The 21168-nt window shown below is 34.4% G+C and overlaps 1 protein-coding gene across 5 annotated transcripts in view; it reads right to left on the minus strand.

Moving 5' to 3' along the window:
- Positions 1 to 21168, minus strand: part of TrpA1 (Transient receptor potential cation channel A1) — a 72995-nt gene that overhangs the window by 2225 nt on the left and 49602 nt on the right. For 2 of the 5 annotated variants that reach the window (XM_053767976.1, XM_064437004.1), the window contains 18 exons: positions 12810 to 12966; positions 12186 to 12276; positions 11744 to 11813; positions 10454 to 10579; positions 10065 to 10361; positions 9707 to 9946; positions 9260 to 9367; positions 8182 to 8360; positions 7613 to 7892; positions 7203 to 7372; positions 6254 to 6398; positions 5579 to 5686; positions 3552 to 3846; positions 2882 to 3087; positions 2187 to 2375; positions 1628 to 1900; positions 959 to 1118; positions 335 to 465 (listed from right to left, as the gene is read on the minus strand). In XM_053767976.1, coding sequence (XP_053623951.1) covers positions 335 to 465; positions 959 to 1118; positions 1628 to 1900; positions 2187 to 2375; positions 2882 to 3087; positions 3552 to 3846; positions 5579 to 5686; positions 6254 to 6398; positions 7203 to 7372; positions 7613 to 7892; positions 8182 to 8360; positions 9260 to 9367; positions 9707 to 9946; positions 10065 to 10361; positions 10454 to 10579; positions 11744 to 11813; positions 12186 to 12276; positions 12810 to 12966 — 3225 coding nt within the window. Of the gene's footprint in view, positions 1 to 334; positions 466 to 958; positions 1119 to 1627; positions 1901 to 2186; positions 2376 to 2881; positions 3088 to 3551; positions 3847 to 5430; positions 5539 to 5578; positions 5687 to 6253; positions 6399 to 7202; positions 7373 to 7612; positions 7893 to 8181; positions 8361 to 9259; positions 9368 to 9706; positions 9947 to 10064; positions 10362 to 10453; positions 10580 to 11743; positions 11814 to 12185; positions 12277 to 12809; positions 12967 to 16082; positions 16296 to 20078; positions 20568 to 21168 lie in introns of those variants that run through there. The other 3 variants (XM_064437007.1, XM_064437006.1, XM_064437005.1) reach the window with 3 other exon arrangements.

The raw sequence follows: 21168 nt of genomic DNA on the forward strand, positions 1-21168 counted from the left end.
TAAACAAGTATAAGTTATAAAATATTTGGTTTAGCATCTCGTAATCGTAACACAACTTGCCTTTGGGGTTAATTCATTCCCCCTTAATGTCTCTTAAATCTATACTAATACTGTAAATATAAGTCTGTTTGTCTTTCTTTAGTATCAAAGCGGATGATAGGATTGAGGTGGCTTCTTATGTGGAGATAATTGGAGATATCAATCTCCAGCCTATCAAGGCTACTTATGGCCACGGGCGGAGCCGCGGAAAACAGCTAGCAGCTTCAGGAAACAAATAAGCCTAATCTAACCTAACTTCTTTTTAGACTTTAGTCGCCTAACTCATTTTTCTAACCTGAACGATGAGTCTGACGAGAGTGTGTTGTTGTTCCAGCAATTGCGACATCTCTCTTAGCCGTCGTTTCTGTTTGTCCATTTCATTTGTGATGAAGTCTTCACTACTTTCCAACACCAGATCCAATCCAGCTGTCGACAATAGAGATACGATATTAAATGTACACTATCTTCTCCTTCGATTAAACAAAATAAGAATAAAAATCGTCTGGGCTTCGAGTTATATTATAGTTTATGGCTTGTTTTGGCTATAGGACTGACATCTGGTATAGTGGTAGATCTGGAGATGTTATTTACATGGTATCAAAATATTATTATATCAAAATATTTTTTGTTACTCTAATGTTTCATTTAAAATATCTTAACATTTCAGACATTAGCATTAATTAAAATTAATAATATTACCATCAACAAAATGCGTATTTATATAAATAAATATAAATGAGATACTCAATGGAGGTCGAGAAGCCTAACTGAAACTACACAAAATTGCAAATCCCGTTCCTTCTAGCAAATATCCATCGAGAATTTTCATTCTTTACGTTGATATGACAAGAGATGTGCGAGTTTTACTATACAGCATTACATATAATAATATATAGTTTTGCTTTGCTTTTCTACATACCATCGTCCGTGAACGGATTACAAAACCACTTTCGCAGTATTAGGTCAAGGAAGCCGAGCTTGCATTTATTAGTGTTCGGATACTCAATCAATTCGTCTTTGTCGACCTTCTCCAACAGGATCGCTGGCAGATTCCTTTCCAATTCGGTGTGAAGAACCACCTATTATGTAATAATGACATGTGAAAGCGAAACATCAAAGCCGTTGGGCCGAAACATAAGCGTTTAATATCGATTTTGACTTATTGTGATAAATATAAAACGTATCGAATATATTAAAAAGTATGATTTGTGAGATAAACTAATTAAATATCCATCAAGCAATATACTACAATCGCTACTCCGCGATTACTTTTCTCTTTCCAAGAACCACATTTTCGGTTTCTAAAACCGTTAAATACTAACAAATTTTCCATAATCGAAAATCTCATATCTTTCTCGGTCTGTTTTGAAAATATGGCTTTCTAGCACTGTTAACAATGTTTTATTCGTAGCATTCGCTGCTGACCTGGCTTGACAAAAGAGACAATTATTTATTTCAGCGCTCGTAATAACATAACATGGCTGCATGCAGCAAAGAAACAAAATTGTATTGTCAAATCGTATTGTACGCGACCAAGAGATAAGCAGATAAAAATGGCTGCTGTAAACTATAGCTGATGTAGACGTACTTGCATAGCCAAACGTTTAAGCTGAGCATTTCTTCTCACGCTCTCAATATCTCCCACAGCCAAACCGATTAGTAAATTCATTAGCAAAATTGGCATCAAAACCATGAAGACTCCAAGAATGAGAAAGGTTGGCATCGGGAATGGCAGGATTACGTCTATCTCCGGTTTATAGTATGGCTGCACGTAGGTCCCGACAAAATCTATTTCACCCAGCATCATAGCAAAGGTTCGCATTAGAGACATAGGGATACTGTTGAAAGATACATGCTGACCCTGAAAGTATACATTAGGAATAATAAATAACAACATGTAGAGCAGCTTTAAAGATTAATTCAGCCTAAAACACAATGGTATCAGTTGTACATATTTGAAGTAAATCTATTGCTATGCATTCAATAACATAAAAAAAAATCTCGCGATGCTTTTAAATTAGCTTTTGGTAAACCAGTTTTATCAATTAAATTTTAAAATTTCGCCATGCTTTTACCATCAAATTACATTAATTTATTTAAAGAAATGTCATATGTAAATCGAAGATGTATTAAGACGAATGACTTACTTTAGAAAGAAGAATAAAAAACGCCAATCCGAATGCGATGATCAAGATTGAGAATACCATCAAGACCTTGATGAGGGTTTGCAGAATTTCAAGAAACATCACCACGTAGATACCGACTTGATCAAAACGTTGCAAGAGCAATAACAGCTTGAACCAAGATAGAAATACCGTCATTGAGGCTGCGGAGAACTGAAATGTCATAAAAACGTATTTATTACAAAAAATTCAGAAAAAGGTTAAGTAGGTTAAGTGGATAATATTAATTAGCCATTTACGAGCCGCATTTGTGAGTGTAAAAAACTTATTTAACAAAAAAATATTTCTCTGTATATCCATTCTAGCAGGAATTGGATCTACTGCGAAAAAAATAGTACCATTATGTATCTGAACAATGGATCACTGAAAAAGATCGTCCAAGATGAAAGAAGATTAATAATCTTTACAATAATTTTAATTTAGCATACGTGGGAATATCACTAGTTAGTTACAGGATAGATCTTTAGGCAAGAGACATATTGAGTACAGAAAATTTTGTGCACTCGCAACGCAAAATTAATAAACGCTCTGGTTTTTCTTATTTTCATTAAATCTAATATTTTTTTTTGAATAAATTAAAAGTAAATCCGAACAACTAATACAATGGTGAATACACACTCAATTGTGTAGTTGTAGTGTGGGTAACCAGTGATACTGACCTGTATATCTCTATAGTTTCCAAGAATAGTGGGGAATACCATTAGGGACGAAGAGATATAAAGCGGCCACGACACAAAATTCGAAGGGTCAACCAGGTAATGCCATTTCTGTTGTTTCACGTTGTACGCTTCACGAGCCAGACAGATTGCGTTGTAGACAAGAATTGCCACGGTACTTGTATACATTGCCACCAAAGATTCAAAATCTATAAATAATTAATTCCAGCCGTATAGAAAGGACAATTTATTAAACAAAAATTCGTCAGCAAAATTACAAGTAAATCGCCTGAAAGGTCAGGATAGTCATGAAAGCCTGGACTGGGAAACTATGGCCAAACGATGCTATATATGTATAGAGTGTGTACAATGTCTAATTTACCCGGCCTAACATAACATCCAATTGTAAATAAACAATAATTATATTGAGTAATGTCGTTATAACAATGAGGGTAATATAAATCTGAGTAATAAAATGGAGACAAAAATGGGAAAAACAATCGTTTGTGAAGAAATACTATCGTGCTATATAGAATATTAAAATTAGAAATAAATTGCCTAGGTTGCCAACAATTTAAAAGAGTGTGATGATAATATGAAATATAATATATTTTTATAGTTTTTGCTATGTATTAAATAATGGAATGAAATCGCGTGCTGTAACTATACTTACCACCATTGAATTCGGCATTTTTACTTTCGCAATCAGATGAAACTGCTGCACTACCATTGTTCGTCTCATTATTCGATTTGCATATTTGATCTTCGAGTCTTTGGACTGATGATGTACTGGGATCAGCGTTTGCCATCAAAAGATATGTATAAACGGTTACAAATGTCAAATAAATACAATAAAAAAGCAAGTTTGCTAAATGAAAGTATTTGCCGTAAGAATTCCACTTCATTTGTAAGTATTTTTGGCTCAAAGGATGAGCAAGGAGTTCGACGCGACCGTGAGCTACCATTGCCTGCAAGTAAAATATTATAAATATATAATATTATAATAGGTACAGCCAGAAGCAGGTGATTGAGATTCAGTATATTTATTTAGACCGTCACACCTTTGTACCAAATAGCAACAAATTACACCCCAAACATACAAACTTTAATACCGCTAGTATGAAGTACTTACACATTTCCATATGAGTTACGGGTGATAATAAGATACCTATTTAATCACTAATGTCACTAGACTCTGTGGTTTTAAAGTCCCTCTTTACCACTAAAGTTGGTAGGGGCAGGGGAACTAAGGGTCTGCAGCAAATTATTGCTTCCAAAATTCAAGGAACCTAGAGTGCTTCCTTTAAGTATAAAAAAAATTCTAAGAAGTTTTAGATAGTTCAAATTAAGTAGGTATATAATCTTTAAGTTTGACGTTTAACTGAATAAAGTCTCGTCAGTATCATCATCAGCAGCGTAGTGTGAGTTGTCAATTCGAACTCGATTTGGCTAACTTTTCGCAGTGGGATGCAGTCAACTATTTAGTGTGTCGGGTGCAAAATGATTGGTTGGTTGCGTTAGACTACGAAAAGAGTTAGTATTGACAAATCTACAGTGAAAAGTCTCATTAAGCTTCCCATCATTTTCTACAAATCAGGTGAGGATCGATCGCTGTAGACACGATTGGTATTGGACAAATCTGAAATATTTATGGTTATATGAAAAAAATTTCAACATAGACAATAGTTCGAAAAACTTTGAGGTATTGAGGCTTGCTTTTTAGTAAAAGTTAACGCATATTTCTATGGGATTGAAGTAACTCCAAATGTTTGCTTCCAGAAGGCGATGACATTGTTTTAATTCCACCGTAGACAGCTTATCATAATCACTTACTCTAAGGCCGCTCCTTGTTTATGGAATGTTTGAAACATTTTTTTATTATTGCGATTTATGACAAGTGATAAAAATATTTTATTATTACCAACTCTGAACCACCATTTACTAACAAAAGCTCACACTAAGACCTCAGAATTTAGGTCGTTTTCGGTGGTTGTGGCCACAAACTTTTTAATTAGTCGATCCCGCACCTGATCCGAATTTTATTACGAGTGTGTACTATATCAGTGGGCGAAGTGCGGATTATCATTTCACTTTTCACCATCGAATCTCTTGCGTCATTATGACGCAACGACAATGCAATGCAATGTGATTGGTTCGCTGCGTCTCACTTCGAATCGATTCGATGGTGAGAAGTGAAATGCAAACCCGCACTAACCATTTTTGTCTTTACACGAATGTATATTACGGTAATTCTTTGAATGTGCTTGAAACATTTCCACTGCTACATTGTAAAATAAATTTTGACAAAGTTATATCGACAAACATTATTAAGAACAGAATTTGCAACTCCAATCCATGTTTGTGTATCTTGGTGAAAGGTAAGCGCTGCTGTGATCGTGATAGAGTGCCATCAGAAAACAAACAGTGAAATTTTGCCACAATTCATTCTAAATATCAGTGATATATTAAAGTTTAAATGGAACATGTGGCAAAAAGGTACAATTAACTTTAAACAGAGACAAAAGCGAATGTGCTATGTGACATCCACTCACGTTGATCACACTCAACGGTTCAGGTCGGTATTTGGGGTTGTTCAGGGCCAGACGTAATGCATCTACCTCAAGCTTGGAGTGTTGATAGTTTTTGAAAGAATATTTTATCTGTACGAAGAAAAACAAATTTCATTAAGAAATGACTTACGTTGAGAGCAGGCAATGGTATTTTCTGCGACTTGGGCACGCTCTCAGTTCTCTTGACGCAGTCTTCGTCCTTCACTTGAGGACACAGTGCTTCGAAGTTGTATTTAATCTATATTTCACAAACAGTACTAATTCAGAACAACATTATTCAAACGTCAAAAATCAAGTTGTTTGATAATTTCTCATTAAATAAATGTACATGAAAAAAATCACACAGATGAGTGAGCCCTAAAATAAGTTCGAGATTCTTGATCATTTGAAACAGTTAATCCCATCATTCAGATCTTTTCTCGTACTAGCATTTGCCCACGGCCTAACCAACCCGCATGAATTTCGCTAGAAAATTATACATGAAATTTGGAGAAGATTTATTGAATAGATAAAGCGTGCAGAGGTAACAAATAAATTCACATCTTAATGATTTTAATAATCTTAATGATTTTAGTTGAAATGACATTAGGTAATTACGAGTGGCTTCATATGCATGAGATATCTTTACATAATAGCACACAAAAATATTCTAAATAATATAACAGAAAGAACGACAGTCGATCAGTATTCAATTTATTAATTCTTCGAAAAATTCGAAATAGCAGTAGACTATATCAACTGAGAAGTGAACTAAATGTTTTTTTAATCCATCAAGTGCATGATTGACCTTAATAAATACACTTACGTAAAAGCTTTTAGAATCTTTCTTGCAGTTGGCTTTGGTAATACATTTATCTTGTACAGCTTCAAAAACTCTTGGCATGTAGGCGATGAGTGCAAGAGTCACGCATGGATGGCGGTCCGACCGCAATGACATTACCTCTTTTGCTCTGTAAACATTGGTAACTTTTTTGAAGTGAAAACTTCTTTAGCGGCGTTGTGCACTTTTTGTGATGGGTAAAAAATGTTAAACTCGCGTCAGGACACGTGATCCCCTGATCGAAAATTCGTAAGATGTCAAAAATGCACAACGTTAATATTCAAGTTTTCACTTCTGCCGGCACTCCCGGAGTGCAACCCGGTTTTTGTTTAACTGTTTGAGTAAGATTTTATTACTTAACCTAAGAAATCTTAAAAGTAAAGCATGTTTTGCGTACTATCAATATAGAAGAAATAATAATCTAATGATATGAAAGTCAATGTGATCCTCTAAGTCTGTCTTATAAATTGTGTTCAATAATACATATACGACGTAAATGTTGGCGCGATTGGTAACTTATGTCGGTATTTTTATTCCAGTTGGGTAATTTTCAACAAAGTGGCCGACCAAATCAAAAGGGACCTTATGGCACCCGGCACTTACGCCATTATTGCCGTTGTTTTGTATTCGAACAACAGCAATAAAGATCTAATTGCCAGCCGCCATAAGGTCCCTTTTTATTTGGACGACCACATATGTATAAATTATAATAACAATATAATATTTTATAAAAAATTAAATGAACGGATTAAATTGAAATCGAGAATTTGTTACTGTGATCTTAAAATTTGAAGATAGTTTCCAACAATTGATCAGCCGTCTAATACTTGAGAGACGTTCAATCTCTTTTATGACCCACGCGTTTTCATCCAAAAATAAAACCATATATTTTTTAAGAAGACTCGAGTTTTAGCATCGTCTTTAAATAACATACCTATGCTCGTGAGTGACCATAGCTAGAGCAGCCTCAGGGAATTTGTAGTAGATAGCATAGTCAATGGCGCTCATATCCAAATTATTGTAGCTCAGCCGACAACCCATAGACAACAGTAAAGCTATGGAGTTAGGCTTATTTTCCATTGTAGCGAGGTGAAGCGGTGTATTCTAAAACATTTTTTATTAAAACTACAATTAACCTATCTCAAATTATAATCAAATCTCTTTTAATATGTAATATATTCAAATAAACATAGACGCGTTTGCTAGTTAAGTAGGTACTGTTATGTATAAGGGGGTATGTACCCCCTTGACAGACCATGTGGTCTATTGACCACACAACTATTTATCACAATTATTTATGAATATTTCCTACGGTTTTTTTTTTCAGAATGATTCATTTCTTACCCCATCTTTATCGACTTGATCTAGTAAATGCGAATGAACCGAATGTAAGAGCTCAATAGTTTGCGTGTAACCACTCATGGCAGCCAAATGCAACGGATTTCTCCCATTGTGGTCTCTGTGCAGTAAAGCACCCCTGTTTAGAAGCAATTGTACGACCCTTGTATGACCTTCCCTTGAAGAAATGTGTAAAGGTGTGAGCCCTTCGCCGTCGCTTTCGTTTATAATAAAAGTGCCCTTGTCGGAATCTAGGAGTTGGCAGGCGGTATGATAGCGGCCATATCTGAAATAAGTAACATATTTAACTTCTACAAAATGACTATTTAATCGAAGGAAGTGTTCAGTTTTCCTTAAATAAAGCCCTCAAAAATATATTAAATTTGATGATATGAACTTCGATTGAATTTGAAACACGGAATACAACAAAGAAATGATGTGAAATAAAAACATTAATTTTCTACTATACTGTACCTGTCAACTGATCGGTTTTGTATGGGAGAACAAGATCGTCTTTATTTATTATTTTTATTTAGGTATTTGAATTAATGGTAACATAATGATTATACACACACCTGGCAGCAAAATGCAATGGGCTCTCGTTGTTATTATTCTTCAAATTAATGCAAGCTCCGAGTCTGATTAGATTTTCCAAAGATCTGATGTGTCCCTCTCTACTAGCATAGTGCAATGGAGAACAACCAGTGTTATCTTTCTCGTTTAACAACTGAGCTAGGCTCTTTTCACATCGATCCTGGAAATGGAGAAGTGAAAATATGTGTCAATTTGAAGCGGTGGTGATCCAGCTGTTAGTCATCATAATTACTAGACCACCGATGCTTGTGACCGAAAGTTACACCTACTCGCGCCGAAAAAGAATTTTGAATTTATCATATCATGTCCTTTCATTAATATATTTTAGTTTAATAAACATTCGTAATATTTGTAATGGTCCATCATAAAATAAGAGTAACAGAACGTAAATATGTATTTTCTGCATAAATATAGAAACATAATAGGAATAGAGCAAGTTGTGCTACTTGGAAGAAATCATTTTCCCTGACTGATCGAAATCCTCTTTCGAATACATAAAACGAATTTCCGTTCATCGTGCACGCAAGACACAAAGTATTCTCAGTTTGAGAATGGCGGAATATAATTCTCCATCTACTCCATTCTCCTTTATCTTGAAAACTTGTTTGCAATTCCAACATTTAACGCAATTACTGACATCACACAAATGCTGACAATAAAGTTACTTCTGCTATGTTGAGCTCAGTACGGGTTAATGTGAAATCAAGTTACCATACAACATTAAAAACTCAAACAACAAAGTCTTCGTGATATCTATATTTTGTACTGAAATTTTTTCGGGATCAGTTTGCTAAAGTTATCATGCTTTTATGCATGTATTTTATGCATTTTTGCATTGACTTTGCATCTGTGCTCCAGACACGACAGATTTGAACAACATTTGACGCGGTGATCATGAACTTTAATTTCGAAGTCATCTTTTTGTTTTTTTTTTATAGCAACGACACCCTCTGCACATATATCCTTGTAGATATGACGATTCACTATGATATCAGAGCAGTTTTGATAATAAAAATAGCTAGCTAGTTGCAGTAAAGATACATCAAATAAATTAAATACCTTGCAATTTGCTGCAAAGTCTTCTAACCGTCCACCATTCATCACTACCAGATGCAGAACATTTCTTGAGTTTATATCTTTTAGTTGAATATCTGCACCAAGCCTTATCTACGAATAAAAAATAGTATATTGTTCACCGAGAAAAGAAGAAACAGATTATAACCAGCCTGTATGTTGTGGAAAATAGATTTTCATACAATTTTACCAACTTTTTGTTCTATTAATTTCACATATAAATAAAAAAAATACATTTTATTATTTCCTGTCGTATAAACGTAATTTACACAATGTGCACCTTCAATAATTTACCAAGAACATTAAAAAAAAAAACTAGTTTTTATTAATTATTCAGTATATCACGATTTAAGTCTGCGGGGTTGGTCATGAAGAATCCTCTGTATTCATCCATATGAAGACTAGCAGTGTGGGCGTAAAATGGCAACTTACCAGAGTGTGAACCGTCCTCCATCCTGCTCTAGAAGCCGCCAGCAAAAGAGGCGATCTTCTTTCCTTATCTAACGGATTGATATCAGAACCCTCAGAAATAAGATAGTTTACTATATCAGGATGGTCGAACATGGCAGCGCAGTGTATGGGCGTCATTTTCTGGACATCGCAGGACGTGAGGCAGGCCAATCTCTCCTTCGGCTGCATAGTAAACATAAGTTTCACGATTTCTAGAGCCCCCTATAAAATAAATAACCGATTTACAGTTTAAAAGAAATCAACGTGAATTTAAAAGGTATAACGGTGTCACGAATATTAGAGTATATAATATTAACAAAGCAATAATTTACTCAAGTACCTGAGCACATGCCAAGTGTACCGGAGTAGACAGATCATGTTGTTGCGTCGAAATTTTAGCGCCAGATCTCAGGCATAATTCAACCGCCTTTATGTCTCCTCCATGCACGGCAGAGTGAAGCGGCACATTGCCTTCATTGTCATACAGAGATATCATCTGTTCTCTCGTACACCCTCTGGCTTCTCCCCATTGTAGGAACACTTCCATAGTTCTCGATGAAGCGTTCTTTGCGGCTTCGTGGATTGGATAGTATCCGTTGTTGCAAGGCCGCTTGCATTGCGCGCCCAGATCCGTGATCTGTTTGGATATAGTTTAGATTATGCAACTAGAAATGTCATCCGTCTATATTATCATATACCATCATATTTGGATTTTTGTTATATATTTACCAATACTCTAGCACAGAGGTCGTGGTCGTGTATTGCAGCAATATGAAGAGCAGTTCGGCCATGCTCGCCGCCTAAATCTACGTTGAATTGGGTTTTATATTTTGCGAAAACTTGAAGCACAGTCACCTGTAGAAAATGTTCTTATTAATTAGTCTCTCACATTTCACATAGGCATCCTTCCAAAATTAAATTCATTCTTTCCTATCAAAAGTATCGGCGGCGCTTCGTTAGGTATCTCTTGCACTTAAAACTGGGTCCAGAATATATTACTTCAGTCTTCTCGAAAATTTCTGACGTAATTAAAGAGACATCGAAATTGACAAAGATTCTAATTTATGTATGATAAAGCAGGGGTTTGCGCAATCATGTATAGGTTCTAATCAATCTAAAAAACTAGAAGACGATTCCTTATTTGATGAGTCAAACCACCTAAGTAAATACCCAATAGTATATTAAGTGATTAATATCGGGAGGTAACGTCTGGGGACTGACGAATCTTCGGAGCCAAATTTGTAATAGCATCAATCATTTGAGGACATATAGACACGATAGATAATTATGTGATTTCTTTAGTCTCGCAGCAGTGTTAAAAACTGTACCAAAATGTTTTTTTCAGTTGCAAGTGATAACTTTCCGATACCTATCTTAAACTGTAAGTTCAAAATAAAATTTCGGATGTGATGATAAAGACGCCCGCTGTGGAACGAAAAGTCCCATGAATTTGTATATCAATCTGACTCATGTATAGCAGTTTTCACCGACCACCACTTGCTTTCGTTGAGGATTATTAACTTGTATGTGAAATAGAAAAAGTAATGGCAAACCACTCCATTAATAGTGTCAAGAAAGGTTTTGTGTGTGTTTCATTCACGTAATGACCGCGACCCTCAGCCATGAGGAATACGATACGACTATGAAGAAAGGTGGTTAACTTCACATGTTAATGGTATTCTGTCGATTTTGACTCCGTTATGAAATGGCAAAATATGTGAAAATATGCTTCATCAACGTATTGACATATTTAGGGGTGGCTCACCTAATCTTCTTTCGCCATTCTCCTTTGTCAGACGTGATGATGCCTATAGTTTTAATAACTTATAGTACTGCTCCAAATCAAGAGACGTCAGAATTTGGCTTTCTTCATAAGCTATCTTCGTCATATCATCGTCATACCAACACATTAAGAGACCTTCGGATCATTCGCTTTTTACCTTGAATACTGGCGGATTCCCAGACATTCTTTGATCTCGATCAGTAAAAGCTAGACACAAACAATTTGTTGACACATACCTTATTTAATTCAGTGGCTAAATGAATAGGGGCTTGAGTTTTCTCGTTTAACAATCCTGTGTCAATATTTCTGAAACGAGAAAGAGCAGCTTAGAATGTGTAAAGTGATACGTAACACGAAAGAGCAATACGAATATTTTCAAAAACAAATTTGTGTCATTTATTTCGAACATAATGAGGGTATAACTATTAAGATCGTCGGAATCCACGTCTGTGGATGGGGGAATACTTCCTTGATCTATAGATATATAACTATATCCCTATTATGATCGTTAGTTGGGCGATGCCATCGTCGTTTTTAGGATCTGACGAACTTAGTTTTTAATTAAATACATTAATTGATCTTATTTATTTTTACCTTACTTTTAATTTTATTTGTTAAAGTTATGTGTTTAAAAAATTAAGCATTATGTTTATTAGATGATATTTCACTACCACTTACTGTTGTAATAAAAATTCAATGGCGTCTATGGCTTCATTTTCCACAGCTACGTGCAAGGGCGTGTTACCATTGTTGTCTTTGACATTTAGATCTGCAAAGACAATGTATATACAGTTTCCATCATTTAGCTAACTAAAGGTACAATCGATGTGCTATTTGTCCCTTATAACAGAATAAATGTTAATTAAACGGATTGTATTTCTATATATACACATTATACGAATGCAGATAGGTATCGACTCGTCGCAGAACAACATTTTCACAATTCTCGTCGTGAAATATTTAGTTTGTCGTTTGATTATAATATTGCCAACCTATTATACCTGCTCATTTTTGTTATAATAATGCAAACCTACAAATAAATACTATGAATGCAAAGCGAAGATGCTTAAAACAATCATGAATTATCCTGAACAGATATTCGATTCGAAGTGAGACGCAGCATATATATAGTAACACATTTTACATTTCGGCCTGTATGATGATCATTAAGCATTAGAAGTTCATTTCATGCTAATAATTACAACTCTTTTACTAAATACAATTAATTTGTGGAATTGAATTACATCATGTAGAAGAACGTTTTAGAAGACTTAATTATGGTGTTGGTAAAAAACAGCGTACCGCCTCCGTAGTTGTTGATGAAATGTAAAATATTTGTGTTATTTCTCGCCGCAGCTTGGTGGGCAGCTGTTCTGCCCCGGACGTCACGTACTGCTAACCGCGAGGGTTCGCTTAGATACAAGCGCATAAAATCTTCCACATTGCCACTTTCAGCTGCCTGTGGACAAGACAACCTAATAATAAAAGATCCTCAGAATGTATTTTAAAACAAGAATATAACAAGGCCAAAATTCAAAATACAATATATAAGCATAGAAAACAGGTTTGCAGACTAAGTTATGATAGCTTACATTTATTGAAGTGGTTAAAACGAAAGAATAACTGAACCAAAATAACAAAAAATAAATATGAGAGATAAGAAAATGTGTAACACGGGACTTAAAATACCATCCTCTTATTTGCGTTACATCTGTATTGCTAATTGTAGGAATATAAAGTTCTACTTTGTAGATGTTGAAAATTTAATTCAATATGACGAGAATAGTTGCATTGCTAATAAAGGCTCCAACTGAAAACCAGTGCGTTGCGCTCTGAACAATAACATCACTAAATTGTGGTTTTTGAATCTTAAAACCTGTTTGAATTGCTGCAGCACACACATAGTTTTACTATCAATTTGAGGATGTTTATCGTGTACTTTCTGTTTATTTTATGTGTGCGTCTGTAGCATTTTAAATAAACATATTTCTATTCTGTTCATTGAATTAAAATGCTACAGACACAAAATCCGGCAAACGATTAATTGTTTCAAGAAATAAAATAAAATACAAAAACGATTTTTAAGAGACCGTTTGTCAAATCATCATGTCAAATTCTTGAAATGATACAGCTACGAAATATTTCTAACTTTTGAGCGACTCCTTTGCGTATGAATAACTCATTTATATAGGGATTTCATTATAACATCACTCAAAAGATTTCAGCTTATCTATGACAGTTTCGCTCATAAAGTCCTGTCATACTTATGCTTTAGCTCAGGGAGTCTCTAATGTCTTCATTTCGCAAAGAATCTAACAACTAAAACAATCATTCGATGAAATACGCGTAACGTATTCAAAGGTGTCCTTAAAAGAGAAAAGTAAAAACGCTCAAGAAGGGAAAATAATTAACCCTAAAGATCATCATCGATAAGATCGAACTGTTGTTATATATGAACCATTGCGGTAAATTTTTTCTCAAAATAATCATATTCGACAAAGAAAATGAACCTGCAAATGACTGTTTTAATTTTCAAATTCACATTGAGTAATTCAATAAGACATGACGCAGTTGCGGTTTGGATTGAAAATGAAGCTCCTCAGATAAATTTATTATAATTCTGTTTGCTTTCGAACTTAAAGTGGTTTAGTGTATTTTATACAAATTTTGGAATGTAAAGTCAAATGACTTACTTTCATGACGGTATTAGAATTAACAATTGATTTTGATATGTCTTTTTATTTCAAACAATATATAGGTATTTCACTGATATCATGCACATGTAAGTAAACTTGGAGCACGAGGTACCCCGTATAAGTACCCCGTGCTTCACCCAGGTGGAGATCCCAGGTGAAGCACGAGTCTGGATTAACACAAGTTTAATAACGTCGTACACAATTGTAGGAAGAATTGTAATTGATGTGTCCGTAATGATAGGAATATAAGAAAATACAAGAAAAGTTATATTTCCACTCTATGTCGAAGTTGATCATCATGCTTTTAGATTATTAATAAATCTACGTTTAATAAGGTGAGTAGTAAAAAATAATGATATATTGACACGTTAGGTGCAAAAATTGGAGAAAAATCTACATAATAAAAATATTCAGCCATTGCAAAAAGCAAGATAAATATTTATTTGCAATTTGATTGTTTGATTTTCTCGCAATCGAAGTGTAAAACAATGTATTGTAATACATTGTTTTACACTTGTAATGTGTTACATTTCGTTTATAAATATACTTTGGCACGAGGCAGTGGTAGCTATTGCCAAAGGTTTTGCAACTTGTGTGTGCCTCTATAATCTACTATGTCTATTAAAATGTGTAATTGCTTTATGTTAAATTCAAACAAAAATGACACATTTATTCTGAGGTGATAGCGATCTAAAAGAGCACGGCAAGAATACTTACAAGAGAATCAGCCATTTTTACCATTAGAATAATATTGAAGGAATTACTTTATATTTATATATTAGGTATACACTGGAAATAACGACTATTACGACAAAAGCCAGAAATGCCTGGACGGTCTTCCAAAAGCTTAATTTCCTGATTATCCATCTCCGTATAGACATTAAGATCGCTTTGCAAAGTGCAATATAGTTTTCTACAAACATCTATCAACTGTGCAGAGTGCGCCTTTTTTATCGGGTGCAGTGGGAATCTGAATATTGGTATAGAATGACCGTACCGTGTGGCAACAGCCTACAGTATAGGAACAAGTTGTAAACAGCAACTAATGTTGTGTAAACTGTTTCAATCACTGGTTACATATAATAAACAAATATCTGAACCGACGTTTTACAGGTTTGCAAAAAGTGCGATACTATTTGTTGATTTAGAAAGTAGATAATCTTACAAATAGCCCTCATGACGATTTATATATTTTTACAAAAAATGCCCGAGTTTATAATAGTCAAATGTTGTTTTTCAAATTTTTATCATAACATATTTTTAGTTGTCTTAAGTACATGTTAAATATTACTCATATTACATATTTGAAGTGAATTCTATAACTATTGAGTTGAGAACAATATATGTCAATAAAATATTAATCAGATATTTCAGTTTTTTCCCATAAGGTTAAATACTATGTGGCAGATGTCACATATTAGGAATTATTATGTGATTTACGAGTGTGAGTGATGTAAAATAGCACTAATATTTGTTATATTTCTCAGACAGACATGTTGGAAATCGCATTTCTTTATTACCTAATAGCGGCAATTAACTGTGCAGATCAATTAGTATAAATTGAATTATAATATATAGTTTTTCACAAGTTTGAATGTTAAGATAAGTTTTAAGAGAAAGGCGTGATATAGTATCACTGCTGTCAATTTAACTTTCGCTTGTTTTTCGCGACAGACACAATATCTGTGTTAATTTAAAAATATATAAATATGTATAAAAAACGTACACTAAGTTTTCCGATAGTTATTAAATGGTTTATAAACATCGAACCATAAATGACTTTCACAGACTCTAGTCAGAAATCCGGTAATGCAATTATAATTGATGTTTATTAATGCCTTGTGTATCACCTCCGAAAATCAGAAAAACATTTGTTTACCTGTAATATTTCTTCAATTGATGTTTTGCTAACATTAACAAGACCTAGCATTTTGGACCAGTGACGCGGAAGTTTAATGGCGCCACTCTTTAAATTTTGTAAGTTAACCAGTCTTTTGGAAGTATTCAACGGACCCATTTTGATAAAATAATATATCCACAGTACTGGTTAGCAAAGTTTCACGCGAAGTTGACAGACGCGCGACTGCATTGACTACACGTGTCTCACTGAGGTCCCAATAACACCGAGCGCGGTGGCGACTTGTTAAAATGTAGACTTGGGGTTGGGACTCAATTAAATTAATCTTTCACAATCTCAAGGGTTGTTTTGTTACACCATTAATTATAACGGTTAAAGTAAATATGGGAATAAATAAAATTTGTATCACACAAAAATAATACAGTTATGGTTATTTAACGGAATTGCTGAATGTAGATGTTTGTAATAAATTAATTGTAGGACTGTAGTTAATTCAAATACTTTATTGTTCGAGGACATTTATAAAATTTGCAAAACAAGTTAATATTATTCCAGTACACAGGCGTTATTTAGGTTTTAGGGCCTGCGGACTGAGTATTGTAACAAAAATAGTGTACTCTAGTATAATTTATCCATCGAGTTGATCTATTTTTACTTGTAATCTTCTTTTATATGATTCATCTTTCTACTTGGCACATAATTATTATTTTACAAATTTGTGTACCCCTTTTCCACTAAGTACCTACTCTTGCTATTGTGTGATTCGTGGTGATCTGCATTACAGGTTTCTTCTGAAACCTACTTCAGACACCATTCTCTCACAATTTCTGATGTACCTATACCACTTCTTAGTTATGGACAAATTGTAAAATTGTGTTGAGATAAATAAAGGTTTTATTATTATTGACTTTATTTCCAAATTTAATACTAATATATGAATACTAGCTTTTGCCCGCGGCTTCACACGCGTGAATTTCAGTTCTTAAAAGGTATTGAAGTAAAATTTCAGTTATTCTTTTATCGCGTATTCTAAGACTGGTAAAATTTATTTATTAATGTGATTCAAATTCGTATTTTTGCCATCTTTAGTTCAATTCCACGATTTCCGCTTTGTCCCATGCTTTTCCCGCAACGTGCCCCATCTCATTTCCCGCTACGTGTCCCACTCCCGCTTCCCGTAACCGACGCGTGCCGAACATTTCATGGAAAAAATAATAAAGTTTCGCGTAAATTTCCACCCCTACATCATTCCCCTAAAGATGCAATTTCCAAAATCTAGTTATTGCATTATTATATTTTACTAATCATCAGTTTTTACCTAAAATTTCAAAAACGATGAAATTCCATATAAATTTGCAACCCCCATTTCTCCCCTATAGAGACGTAATTTTCAAAATATAAAAATGCATTATTATTCTTTACCAATTACAAATTTAAATTAAAAATTTCATGTGTCTTCTTCAAAAATGACGAGGTTTCATACAAACTGGCAACCCCTATTTCACCCCCTTAGGGATGAAATTTCGAAATATCCTTTCTTAGCGGTCGTCTCCTAGTCACAACCTAACTTTCTGCCAAATTTCATCTTCATGAGCTAGTTTTAGAGCTAGTTTTCGAGCGAATTTCTCCGCCCACCCCTCCGCCGGAACCCAACAATATAGCCCCGCCTCTTTTGATTGCTTTCTTTTCTTATTTTTTTTATTTATTTGGGTATAATCTTGTTTTAGCATTTAATTTTTCATCTGTTTATTTTCTCGTGTCATTGGAGATAATACATATCTATTGTTAAAATATATTTTATTGAAATAATTTAAGGAAATACGCGCACGTACGAGAGAGCGTTTTTATATTCGCGGAAAGGAGGTTATAGGGTGGAAATAAAAAAACCAAATTATTTTTCCTTTTCAATATATTCACCTGCAAGACGGATACATTTTTCAGATCTTTCAATTAATTTATTTATACCCTCATAAAAAAATGTTTTGTCTTTGTCTTCAAAATATGACGAAACTGCCTCCTTGACTTAATCATTGGTTGTAAATTTCTTATCCCGCAGCTCTTTTTTCATTTTGGGAAACAGGTAATAATCACTCGGGACCAGGTCTGGACTGTAGGGTGGGTGTTCCAAAATATCGAAGCCCACCTTATGCAGGGCAGCCAACGCAATGCGGCTCTTGTGAACGGGTGCGTTGTCGTGCAAATGCAGCACACCTCTCGTCAATTTTCCCCGTCTTTTCTCTTTAATAGCTTCTTTTAATCGCTCTAATATTGAAGCGTAGTATTTTCCGGTTATAGAAACACCTTTTTCTTGATAATTGATTAATAATATTCCTTCCGAGTCCCAAAAGACCGTTGTCATGAGTTTCCCAGCTGACTGTGACACCTTAAATTTCTTGGGAGGTGCTGTGCCCTTTTTATGCCACTGCATGGAGTCTTGTTTCTACTCAGGCTCATAATGATGAACCCAAGTTTTATTTCCAGTAACAATTCGGCTCAATACTCCAACCTTGTCCTCATTGAAGAGGTCCAAAAATGCACCTGAACAATCAACGCGCTGTTGTTTTTGCGGCGGCATGAGCATTCTCGGCACCCATCTTCCGCTGACCTTAGTCATGCCACGATGATCATGCAGGATTTAAAAAATGGTTGTATTGGATACTCCAACCATTTCTGCGAGTTGTTTCTTTTGTATCGAGCATCCTCGAGTACAATTTTTTCGACTTTCTGGTTAAGTTCTGGCGTGGTCACTTCGATGCTTCTGCCCGGACTCGGGTCGTCTTCAAGTGATTCCCTTCCCTGTTTAAATAAACTGTGCCACTTGTACACCATGGTTTTTCCTGGGTAAGAGTCGCCATAAACCGATAACATCTCATCCAGTTTGATAGGAACTGATTTTCCTTGCTTGGTGAGGAACTTTATCACGGCACGATATTCGATTTTTTCGTAATAAGTAGAAAAAGAAGTCAGTCTCCAAGTCTATGTAAGATTGTACAAAAAGCAGAACACAACGGATTTAGGCCACAATCAAATGGTCGCAAATGGTTCTATTTCGCTTAATTAAAACCAGTTTTACCTTGGCTACAAACAATGTTGGAGGCGTCTAATTAAAGATATAAGAACATTTATTACATTATATAAGAATATTGTATAGTCAATATTAAATTGTATTCTATGTTTTGATTTACAATACATTTCTTTTTAGCATTCCGTAGCTCAAAAAGAAAAAAAAAATCACAGCAGGTTTGGTCCGACAGCACTGAACCAAAATTCAGTTGAAATTAAGTACGTATAATATGAGTTTTTATTTCGTAGCTAAAATTAGCAAAGGTTATTAAATCATGTATGGTTATGATGTAACACTTACTGACGTATTGTTTTTGCAAAAGTATCAGCAAATTAACTAAAAAAAACTAGTGATTAATCTGTCAATATAAATAATCTAAATTTTATTAGCTTTCTATTAGTGTAAAAACCTTAATTAAGTCGTATTATTCTCAGAATAATACGATAAGAAACGAACCGAGAGGACAACTCTATGCTATGAAACGAACACACCTAGAACAAACTATTGGTTCCGGTATGTTTACTTTCCCGCCGAACCTGACTCCTGATTTACTACCACAAACTTAACATATTTCAAATTTTTATTGGATGAAATGGCCATTACCAACCAAGGAAAAACGTGATATTTCAGCAAGATGGCTGTCGGTGTATAGGAATATGCTATTTGATAAGATAGCAACTATAACAACGCTCACAAGCTCGCTCCTATGGATTTTAATGTTTAGGTGTCCCCAAATAAAGAGCTTCGTAAACGATACATTATTGGTTGGTTTGTACTAACCAATCACACGACCAACCAACTGATCTTAAATTTATTAAGCTAAAATCACATTACACATATATTTTCCATTATTACAAAAAGTAATACGCCCAATTTCTAGAAAAAGAGCCGCTTTGAAATCAGAATTCTTCTATTGACAACAAGAATTGAAAATAAAATTTTGTCCAACTAACCTCGGTAAGTTTTGTAGGATTCAACGGAAGAGCCGGTACGGTTTGTGATCTACGAAATATCCACATTTTCTTCGCAAAAATCTAAACTCCATCCATTATTCCTAGTGCAAGCTTGTCTAGATACTGCAGCGGGCTGTACTGATATGAAATCGCTTAATCAGCGTTAATCAAACCGTCGCATTAGTCCATTAGAGGATAAACAAACAGACTTATCTAAAGCTTTGGTTATGATCGTTCCACATAATTGGGCTAGTCGTAGTCAAATGAGATAATTATCGTTAATATCATTATACATTTGCGTAACATGCACAAGTTCAATCAATTCATTAGATAGCTACGCTGCTAATCCTTGGGCTAATGCCTCAAAAAATAAATTTCATGTCTAGCTCACATTGCATTTAGAAATTTAAGTTCTTAAAAGTCATGCAGATGGCGCCTTGAATAAAATCAGACACCAGTGTCAGCAATAAAACAATGGATAAGAAAGAAAGAAGGTTCTACGAAAACGAAAACAATAAAAAGAAATATATGTTTGTTCAACAGCTACATTCAATATTACGTGTATGGTAATGAATTCTTAATAAGTTTTTACAATATTTTGTTTTTTTATTTATGATAGTTGAGTTTGTTATTATAATTACATACTTTTTGAAAATGAACTTTCCAATCAACTTTAAATCTTCTTATAATGATCCAGCTGGATTGTTACAGTATTGAATTAATGAATGAATTATAATGATCCTAAATATATCTATTTACTTGGACTAAATATATTTCTTACATGTCTCAGAACTTGTCAACTATTCATACACAAAGTACGGTTATTTTGATATTTTGAGCAAGTCAATTTTTTGGTACGCCGCCCGGCATCAATTTCCTAGAAAAATGCTTCATTGAAAATATGAACAGAAGCGCTGGATTGCGCCCTAGCCTCGTTGTGAAATGTTTCAGACAGCAATCAAACAGTAATATCGGTTAAAAGGATGGATTTGATAACGCAATCTAAAGTGCTGCATGCTTCATTATCAGACAAAATAGCAGAACGTACCTTTGATTGATACATTATGAATATCGATGAATCAGCTAACTT

This window comes from Plodia interpunctella, chromosome Z, assembly GCF_027563975.2.
Source record: "Plodia interpunctella isolate USDA-ARS_2022_Savannah chromosome Z, ilPloInte3.2, whole genome shotgun sequence".
NCBI classification, from domain to species: domain Eukaryota; kingdom Metazoa; phylum Arthropoda; class Insecta; order Lepidoptera; family Pyralidae; genus Plodia; species Plodia interpunctella.